The sequence below is a fragment of the Anoplopoma fimbria genome, chromosome 14 (assembly GCF_027596085.1).
Source record: "Anoplopoma fimbria isolate UVic2021 breed Golden Eagle Sablefish chromosome 14, Afim_UVic_2022, whole genome shotgun sequence".
Lineage (NCBI taxonomy): Eukaryota > Metazoa > Chordata > Actinopteri > Perciformes > Anoplopomatidae > Anoplopoma > Anoplopoma fimbria.
In genome coordinates, this window is record NC_072462.1 from 17,775,915 (window position 1) to 17,786,852 (window position 10,938).

Sequence of the window (10,938 nt, forward strand, 5' to 3'; positions counted from 1 at the left end):
CTCAACGCTGTTAATGGCTCAAATATAAAACAAATGCTAAATGTTTGTGTCTTGATGTCAACTGCTCCAGTTATTTGTAGACCTGCAGTAATGACCGTATACAACAGGTTCTTCTGTGATGTTGTCATCTATAAATCCTTAAAAGTGAACTCCACCGATTTCACAAATCAACATCTGTTTAAGACCCTGGGTAGTACTACTCCACATGTGAAAAAAGGTTTATTTGTCTGATAAATGTATTAAAAAACATTTGTCGGCGCAAGAGATGGAAAACTGTATTTGACTTTGAGTTTAAAGCCAGAATTCTAAACTAAAATACTTTTTTTCACGTGTGGCCCCTAATCCGCTTCCATAGTTAGATACTACAGGTTTGAAAATGGAAAACAATCTGGGTGTTAGAAAAAAGTGAGTTTACCAGAGATATGTAGCTCACTTATCTCTGCTTGGGACTAATGGCTCAAGCCTTCACTAGCTAGCAATAACACACATAAATATCCAACCAACTGTCTGCTGTCAATTTGAATTGTTGGTAATGTAAGACAACAACAGAAAAAAAACAATTTTGATGATTTATTTTTTAAACTGCCCATTGGAGTCTGACATTCATATAGAAAACAATGCTGAATCGGTGGAGTAGGCTTCTTTTATCTGTCTGTTTTAGGGCCAGATGTGTCAACATTAGTCAAATGAAATCAATGACTTGGACGTTACTCAGTCGTGTTATCGTGGTGTACAATAATATACTACATACAGCTACTAGTATCAGAAGTTTATTGTGACTTATAATAAATACTCATGACACAGTTGTCTATGAAGAGTAGATGTGCTTTTAAATATTGTATTCAAATGTTTATGAAATACACAGTACAATTGAGGAAACATTCTACGGTACATTTGAAAGGCAAGTTAGCATTTCTGTGGCTTTACCATGATGAAACATTCTTAAGACTTGAGAGCAAAAACACAGAACTGCAGATAAACTTTGAATGCTGTTATATCTTTTAACAATACGGAAGCCCTGTACAAACTGTGCTTTAAATGTTTTAAGTTAATACATTTGTTTCTATCAAGTTTTCAGTTGCCAAGTCACATTAAATGGCAAATAACATTATACATTTATAGACTTTGTCATGACAAGGAGCGCCTGGTTGAAATGGAAACATTGTGTATTTCAGAGGCAACGCAATTAAGACTTCAGGTGGGTAAAAGAAGCTGTTTCGCAAAGATAGTTTGGTTAAAAAATAAAAAATATTCAATATATTAAGTGTGGTTTATTCATTATTGAATCTGTGGTCCTTATTCATTAAAAGTATCAACAAACTACATTCACTGAGATACCTGTTACATTTCAAAAGCAGCAAAAGGCCCTTTAGTGCTAAAGGGAATTACAGTAATTTGAATAACATGGCACAATTCCCTTTAGTCATAATCCACAGCACAAGAAACAGTCCCAAGTTACGCCCACATTTATCACACGTGGGGAGAAAACCCATGCAGTATTGCTTTCAAAGGATTTCTTGGGGCAAAGGCAGGAAAATATCTTATTTAGCTCATAATATCTTATGCTTGGGCCCATTCTTTTCATTGTTGCTGACATCAACTAGGAAAATAAATCATGATTGCGATTACAAAACCTAAAAATGATTGTGAAATTGTGAAATACACCTTGATATTCTACTGTTAAAAACCTTGGTATTTGATTCAGTCAAGTCTCCTGGCTTTAAGGCACATTGTTTAATAGAGATACTATCTTTAAATGTTAACGATCAATATTTTAAAGACTGTATGCACACCTCCTGAGAGTTTCCCAAACTTATTTCAGCAACAATGCAATGGTGGCCTTTTCTCCAATAATATCTGCTGTCTTACTATCACTTCCTGACATAACCCGCATGCGCTCGGTCCTCCTTATGCACATTCAGAATATATTATTACACAGACGGCTCCTCTTGTTTCACAGAAATGGGCACCTTGTTGTACAGAGTGGTTTCTTCCAGTAAACTGTAACCCTTCTTGCCGCTGTCTGTTCAGGCTTTCTATGCAACTTTCTGTTTGACGGAGGAGAGTTTTCTGTGGAGGAAAACCTCGACGTGCGGCCAGATCTTGTTGGTTTCTGTCCCAGAGAAGATCTCTAGTACACCTTTACTCCTGGAAGGGCAAAGAAAATCAGAAATCAGATTTTACTGTCACTATCTGAACTCCTATTCCAATGTTACAAAGCAACTAGAAACATATGTACATGATCTATAAATGATTGACAGTTTTTAATGTGCAGAGAACTGTGAACACTAAGATATTTTGTACAGCAAATAAAACATGTAACGGCAATCAAAGTAGTTTTCCATCCTTTAATCACTTGTCCATTTCTATTCCCAGTCTATGGGCTACTTGCCTGTACTTCTTCAAATGATGAACACCCTCACAGACGTTGTGGTAAAAATAAGTGGGACACTAGCTAAGCACATCCATTTGTTTTGAGGGAACACAGAGTAATCTGTTTTCCTGCCTAATTAGTCCAGAAATAGAAATTATGATGCATGTACAAACTTTGTCTGAGGCTTTGCAAGTCTTGTATTTTGTGGTTATTGATTCTGGTAAACCTTAAAAATAAATATTTGTAAATTAATTTAATTAGAAGAAAACGGCAATTATGAGCTTGTCCTATTGGAACGTGGTTCTTTAGCAATTTTTCATTCATGCAAGTAACTGTGATAACTGTGTAGGGAGAACAAGGTCAGGGGTCAAAGTTCAGTGGCATTTCTTGTTGTCTTTTACCTATTAAGGCATTAATGAGGAGTAAACTTCAGTCAGATATTCTGCTGTAATACAGTCAAACATCTGCTCATTTCCTCTTTAAGTTCTGTGTTGAGTGCTGCAAAATAGGTTACTGTAACAAGCAATGTCTGAATGTTATGGACACAGTCAAAAAGTAGGTGGAGGTATATTTTGATTTATCTGTACTACCTGTAGTACTCTAAGACGGGCTCTGTCTGGTTCTGATAGGCCTTCAGCCTCCGTGTGACTGTCTCTGGTGTGTCATCGTCCCTTTGGACCAGAGGCTCCCCCGTCACATCATCGGAACCCTGAAGAAAACACATAAACTTCTGTTAATGCTGACTTCATTAGTTCAAAACTACAACTGTGCAGCATGCTGTAACAGTACTTTGTTATGCATGTTTTTTTGCAAGCTGCAGGAGGAATTATATAATATATGTTTACCAGAACAAAATGTGAGAAACTGCTGAGCCACAGTTGCTTAAGAAAGGCTTCAGGCACTGTAACTATCGTACTGGTCCACAACGGTAGGAATTATCCAGCCCAAACACAAACACAGCACAGGGACTAGAATGTAAACACCCCTCAAGACACGTACAGAGGACTGAAAGGATACACAAAGCTGATCATAGCAAAGGTGAATAATGTAAAAAGACATTCATTGGGTTGATTTGTTGTTAACAACATTTCTTGCATTTCAAACAGTAACTGTAGCAGGACATTAATTCATTCTGACCACAACCTGGTGCACCTCCGGCCTGTGTACAAACCTCTTGTGCACAGGCAGCCAGCTGTGACCCGCACAGTCAAACGATGGTCCGATGAAGCCGAGGAGGCTCTTAAGGACTGCTTTGACTCGACTGTGTGGGAAGTGTTCAGTGATGCCCATGGGGAGGACATCGATGGTCTCACAGACACCATAACGGACTACATTAACTTTTGTGTGGAGAACACCGTACCCACCAGGACTGTACGGTGTTTTTCCAACAGCAAACCCTGGATCAATCCTGATATAAAGACCCTCCTCAAGGAGAAGAAGAGGGTCTTTAGATCAGGAAACAAGGAGGAGCTGAGGACTGTGCAGAGGGAGCTGAGGAGGAAGATAAGGGAGGGGAAAAATATCTACAGGACGAAGATGGAGGATCAGCTGCAGCAGAACAACATCAGCGGAGTCTGGAAGAGCCTCAAGGCCATGTCTGGCCACAAAGGGCCCAACCAACAGCCTGTGGGGGACCAACAGTGGGTGAATGATCTGAACTCATTCTTTAACAGATTTGATCAGCCATCTTTACCCAGACCTGAGCTTGAAGCACCCCCTGGGGAGGGCTCCCCTCCACACTCCTCAAACACTGCACTCCAACACCCCCACTCCAACAACCTACAGCACACAGCCCCCACCCCCCAACTTGTCCCTCTCAATTAACCAGGTGAGGAAAGAACTGAAGAGAATAAAGGTGAGAAAAGCCACGGGTCCGGACGGCATCAGCTCAAGGCTCCTCAGATCCGCAGACCAGCTGTGCAGGATAGTGGAGCACATCTTTAACTTGGCTTGAAGCTGGGGAGGGTACCAAGGACTCCTGTGTGGTACCAGTCCCAAAGACCCCGGGGCCAAGGACTTCAGCAGCTTCAGGCCGGTGGCATTAACATCCCACCTGATGAAGACCCTGGAGCGGCTGGTCCTTGTGCACCTCCGACCCCTGGTGATCTCATCTTTGGACCCTCTTCAGTTCGCCTACCAATCTGGCATCGGGGTGGATGACGCTGTCATCTACCTGCTACAAAGATGCCTTTCTCACCTGGAAAAGGCTGGAAGCACTGTGAGAGTCATGTTCTTTGACTTCTCCAGTGCCTTCAACACCATCCAGCCTTTGCTTCTGAGGGACAAGTTGGAGCAGACCGGGGTGGACCACCACCTCACTGCGTGGATCCTGGACTACCTCACCAACCGTCCACAGTATGTGAGGATAAGGGAGTGTGAGTCAGATCGGGTGTCCTGCAGCACGGGGGCCCCACAAGGAACCGTTCTGGCTCCATTCCTCTTCTCCATTTACACATCAGACTTCACATACAACTCTGCTACCTGCCACCTGCAAAAGTTCTCTGACGACTCTGCAATCGTCGGCCTCATCTCCGCCGGCGATGAGAGGGAATACAGAGAACTGAACCAGGACTTCATAGGATGGTGCCGGCGGAACCGCCTCCAGATCAACTCTGGTAAAACCAAAGAGCTGGTGGTGGACTTCCAACGGGGTAAACACTGTCCTCCGGAACCAGTGAACATCCAGGGACAGGACATTGAGATTGTGCAATCTTATAAGTACCTGGGTGTTCACTTGAACAATAAACTGGACTGGACTAATCATACAAATTCACTGTATAAAAAGGGTCAGAGCAGACTGTATCTGCTGAGGAGACTGAGGTCCTTTGGAGTGCAGGGAGCACTCCTGAGGACCTTTTTCAACTCTGTGGTGGCATCAGCCATTTTTTATGCAGTGGTCTGCTGGAGCAGCAGCATCTCAGCAGCCGACAAGAAGAGACTCAACAAGCTTGTCAGGAAGGCCAGCAGTGTGCTGGGGTGTCCACTGGATACGGTGGAGGTGGTGGGAGACAGGAGGATGATGGCCAAGCTGTCATCCCTGATGAACAACACCTCTCACCCCATGCGGGACACCCTGGCAGCTCTGTGCAGCTCCTTCAGCCACCGGCTGCTTCACCCCCGGTGTGTGAAGGAGAGGTACCGCAGGTCCTTCCTTCCTGCTGCTGTCAGGCTGCACAATCAACTCTGCTCCCAGCAGACCACATGACACATGACAATAAAAACATGACAATAAAAACCTGTGCAATACATTACACTGTGCAATAATAGTTAAAATAGTTTTTTCTGTCTGTAAATATAATATTTCAGTTATTGTTGTTTTTCTACTGTTTTTATTGCTTATTTATAATACTTTTTTGGGTTTTTTTTTTTTCATTTTTTATTTTTTATCTTGTCTTTCTTTACTATGTCTCTTGTGTGCACTTTACTCTACGCTGCTGTAAGCCTGCAAATTTCCCCGCTGCGGGACTAATAAAGGATTATCTTATCTTATCTTACATATGACCACATCATGTGTTTTAGAGCAACTTGCTGATCAAAGCCACAGGCCTGTTTCACAGCTTGACTTTTCACTTGTCATAGTAGTGAACACACAGGTTTTACTAATAACATTAACGATGGCTCTGTTCTATTCAAGTGTCCCAGTAAATCATGACAGTGAGCCAGCATGCACAGTACCAGGAGCGAACGGAAGCAGCTAAATGGAATTAAACCCTCACCAATTTTATAATTTACATGTAAAAATGTCGTGGGAAAGGTCTAAATCCCACTTAGTTTATAGCAAAGTGGATTTCTGTCTTCTATATAATTTTTGACACCTCAGGGTTAACAAGCTAACTAGCTGATGTTTATCAGGTGATGTTGACATTGTCCACTATCTTTGTTAAGCATACAAACATTTGTTATTTAAAACTAAACTCAAAGTACAGCTGAGAATACAATTTTTGACTTGCTGGTTGTGTTAGAGGAACATTTAGGAGATCTCCAACGTCAGTGGGTTTCACCATCTGGGGAACATGTTCGGTACTAAATTTCACCGAAATCCATTCAGTAGTTGTTGGATGACCAACAGACCAGCATTGCCATCTCTAGAGCCGCTAGCATGACACAAATTCAGCAGCACAGCAGCTGGTGTATTGAACTGACTTAATCAGAAAGACTAGAAGGAAAGTGTGCAAATATCTCAACACTATCTCAATCCAATCTAAATAGAAACATGCGCCACACAGAAAAGGGGTCCGCAGAAGTTATATTATATTATATTATACATTTATTAACTTGTATTATATTATATTATATTATATATGTTATATATGTTATATATGTTATGACAGCTTCTTCTGTTTACTCAGAGAGCATGCACAGGCCCTGAGGAGCATTTCAAGGTGCATTCATGCCTCAACAAGTTTTTCTGAGAGCTTAAGTCAGATCTCTGGTACAATACGTACCTGATGAAATGACCTCTAAGGCTGTAACTAGAAGAAAGAAGAAATACTGGCATTTTTTCAAACCCTTGATCTTCATTCCTCTTTTTATGTATGTTTCTGTCACCTTGTTCTCCCTCAAACAGGACTGTGAGAAGTAGACTGAAGACAATGATTAACTGTCAATCTGTTACTCCTCCAGACTGTGAAGGGAATCTAGCAGGAACATGCTGCAAATCCCTACCACAGTGAGAACACGTGACCACAAGCACGTCTGCTATGAATCATCCATCAGCTCTACAGAAACAGGCAGCTCACTTTAGCAACGTTAACTCTGGATATATGTTATATATGTAGATATTTTATAGGCCTGATATATCATCAATTGAGACAATCAAGGGAAAACATTTGCTCAATAAGCTATTTTCTAATAAAATGAATGCTGGGAAGTTGAAAACAGTATGTAAAAAACAACAACTTGGTAATGTCAGATGCAGTTTTTTGCATAAAGGAATTGGCTAAATCCGAGAACTCTGTGCGTAGTCATGGAAACTGGATGCCACATTCACAAAAATGATGCTGATAAAAATAACTTGAATAAAATAGTTTTGCCTGAGACACATCTTTACAAAACAGTCAGAGACCTGAGATCCAACAGCATGCTTCTGTACTGACAGTATTAAAGGAGTAGTAGGTAAGAGAGGATGTATTTACAGGGACTTTAGGCGGGTTGAAATCTACGTTGTACACTCTGCCGCTGGGAAGGTGAGTCCAGCGTGAAGTGAGCCTCTGTTTGATGGTCTGGAAAGGTACATTGAGGTTGATGACTGTGTCCACACTGTAGCCGTCATCCAGAGCTTCTGCCTGGGATACTGTGCGAGGGTAACCTGGTAGAGATGGACAGAGTAAAGCAAGGAGAGCAAAGATACAGGGAAGAAAGAAGGATGCGATAAATAACTATACCAAGACTTTACTTTAAAAGATCAATGAAGGATCTATAACGAACAGACAATACAGTTTTATTATCAATCGTTTCCCAGCAGATATGAGCGATCCTACCATCAATCAGCCAGCTGCTGTGGTCCATCGCTCTCAGGTCACTCAGGATGAGACGAGACATGACGTCATCGGGTACCAGCTGACCCTGATCAATGCAGGACTTCATCAACAGACCGAGTTCTGACACACACAGGAGAACAGAGATAGAGAGAGGAGATGCTGACCGTTTTTTTTCTTACAGCAATGCTACTTACACCACAGTATTGAATAATAACTGTACCTCTTGCCGAAAGCATTTACTGATTCTCATTTCCTCCAGAAAAAAAAAGGTTTTTATGAATGTAGCTGCTTCAACCCTGGCGGTGTTTGTAGTAGATCCTTCATTTTAAACTCATTCTGTGCTTAATGTGTGGTGGAAGTTTTCCAATACAATTTACTATACTAATACCCAATTTGTACTAGTACTATCTATGTCCCGAGATGAGTCCCAATGAGCGTTGAAATAATGATCAAATGACAAATGAAATGTCCTTGCGGTATTTTATTTCTTTGCATGAAAGAGCCAGAAGTTTACAGAGTCACCGGGAGCCTGCAAAGTACTGAACTCCCGAGTCAGGCTGCTCACCCCTGTATATATGGGAGCCGGGGTGGCCAGGCTCAGTTCTGAGTTAGCATCTCCTGACAATGAATGGGTGAAGGAGGGGGGGTATGAAGAACAAAAGGGGTGCATGAATATCAAAGAAGAAACAAAGGAGAGGAAGAAGACCAAAAGGTGGGTATGAGTCTCAGGTAGGGAGGAAGGACCAAGGTGTGAGAGGGCCAAAAGGTGGGGGCATGAATGACAAAGGTGAAGGGACATAAGGAGCGTCTCCACACAGTGTAACTTAGCATACAGAGAGACGAGGTTCTCGACCTTTAGAGTACACATCATAGTACATTTCATTCAAAACCTTTAGAGTAAAATCTTCACATCATAGTACATTTCATTCAAAACCTTTACACTATATACTTCCAACATACACTGATATAATTTCCCATTACAAATGCCACAGAACTTTAGTTTACATCTTGGAAAAAAGAGACCAAAGGTTTACAAATATATAATATGTAATGCTGGATGAATAAATATAAAATGGTGCACAAAACAGTTTGGGCATCTGGGTTTTATATCTAACTATAATCATCATACAATGAAGCTGCACAAGCAAACCGTTTATCTGCTTTAAAGCTTCCTAATGGGAAATTTTACAGGATAATGGATAAGCTCCAGCTGAAGAATGGAATTCCCTGCAGCCTTGCAGAAATGGCCTGAATGTGCTAATATACTGCTGTGATGTAACCATAATAAAGAGCAAAGAGTAAAACATATTATTTATTAATAATATTTGTTTAGCAAATGTAATAAATGAAGACGGCACACCAGTATACTCTGGGCCTGCACACTGAACCCAGAACTAGGTGTTTAGAAAGTAAAGGCATTGTTGCCAGTTAATAAAGGCAAGTATTGGTAAAGTGACAACTAAGGAGGACTGTGCTACTGGTATGTGCATCAGTCTGTTTAAGACATTGTTTTAGAGTTCATATGCAATGCTCAAACCCAAACAGGCATATCTAATGTTCAGTTTGTAAGGGTCCCCTCGGAAAGCAGAAGGTCACTGGTTCAGTTCCAAGGACTGTTTAGAAAGATTTGAGCTGGGGGAAGTCAATAAGAAGAACTGCTTTGACTGCCAACTGTTGGAGTTGCTCAGCTGAACAATACAAACTGAGGAACTTGAAAATGTCTGCATGTGTCCGACAGTATAACAGAACGTGTTGAGGAGATAAGCAGAGGTTCTCAACCCCTCTTTAACCTTGCTTTACTGCTTTCATCCTCAGCTGTAAAAACACACCTCTTCACCTGTAGTCCCTCCTCTCAAGGTACAAAGGTGCACTCTTCTTTATCTTTACACCTCTCTTTATCTTCATCCAAGGTGATATTGAGGAGCAGTGGGCCTCCTTTAAGAGCCCAGCTAAAGTGTCAGCCAGGTAAAGTGTTTCCAGTATACATTATACTACACCCTGTGTATCCCTGCAAGTCAGTTTGACCTTGGGTAAAGAGAACACAGATACTCAAAGTCACAGCAAGAGAAGAATTCAAACTGTTGAATGATCAGTGCTCTTCTCACAGCAGTTAGGGAGTTATCCTGCACACTACAGTATGCCTTGTTTGTGTGTAATACTCTGCTTATGTTGTGTTTTGAGCATGATATTAAATTGTGTCAATTGTTTCTAACAGTGTATCAATAAAAACAATGATGATGAATAACATTTCTGGAATGTATTTCTGTTAAACGGGAAACATCTGAAGTTTAAAATCACATCTACACTGGTATATGTGTGAGATAGTACACTATCTTACCGGTCTGGGCATTGATGTTGGCTCTCAAAATGTCCCCACTAGAAATGTGTTTCAATCCAAAAGTTTTGGTAATGCGTGCGGACACTGTTCCCTTCCCCGACCCCGGAGGTCCCATAATGACAGCACGAAAAATCCGCTGAAGAACCATCTCTGGACGGTTGTTTGCACACACTGTGTACTTAGGAAAAGACTAGCCGTGTCCTTCCCATGAAACCTCTCTGGATGCTCTGTCGAGACTGGACTGAAGACGACTTTTTCCCAAGTGCGCAACCAGAAAGTGGGCGCGTCTTTCGCAGCCTTGACTTTTTATTATCCTGCAGAAACAGAAGGAAGAGGAGGAGGAAGAAAAACTGATTCCAGCTCAATGTCAGCGGGGCAGGATGAGGATCCACTCCTTCTTTCTGTGTGGACACAACTTCCTCACCAATGTCACTGTTTATAGTTTACTGAGAATGTGGCATTTTCATTGCAGGTCTGAGCTATAACACGGTTATGTAATTGATCCACAGAGGAGGAGGAGGAGGGGGGAAGCTTTTTGCAGTGATTAATCCCTTCCGAGCCTCGGATGCAGATTGGCAGGAAGGCTGGGTTGAATATCAGGCAGTCTGCCAGCTCTATTCAGCCTCTGAAACAACAAATGAGAGCATGTATTTAAGGGATTGAATACTGTCTTCTAAAATACAGAAAACGTTTACCTTTGGCGAGATTGAATCATTGTTTCGGTCTGTGTATTCAAAGCAAATTTC

General features: G+C 41.6%; 1 protein-coding gene across 1 annotated transcript; it reads right to left on the minus strand.

Moving 5' to 3' along the window:
• Positions 1–11: 11 nt before the first annotated feature.
• On the minus strand, positions 12–10,846 carry ak3 (adenylate kinase 3). Its single transcript, XM_054612234.1, has 5 exons — positions 10,193–10,846; positions 7,855–7,974; positions 7,510–7,682; positions 2,965–3,083; positions 12–2,148 (listed from the first exon to the last, which is right to left on the minus strand). The coding sequence occupies exons 1-5, from the start codon at positions 10,338–10,340 to the stop codon at positions 2,037–2,039; spliced, it is 672 nt and encodes a 223-aa protein (XP_054468209.1). The 5' UTR covers positions 10,341–10,846; the 3' UTR covers positions 12–2,036.
• Positions 10,847–10,938: the final 92 nt, after the last annotated feature.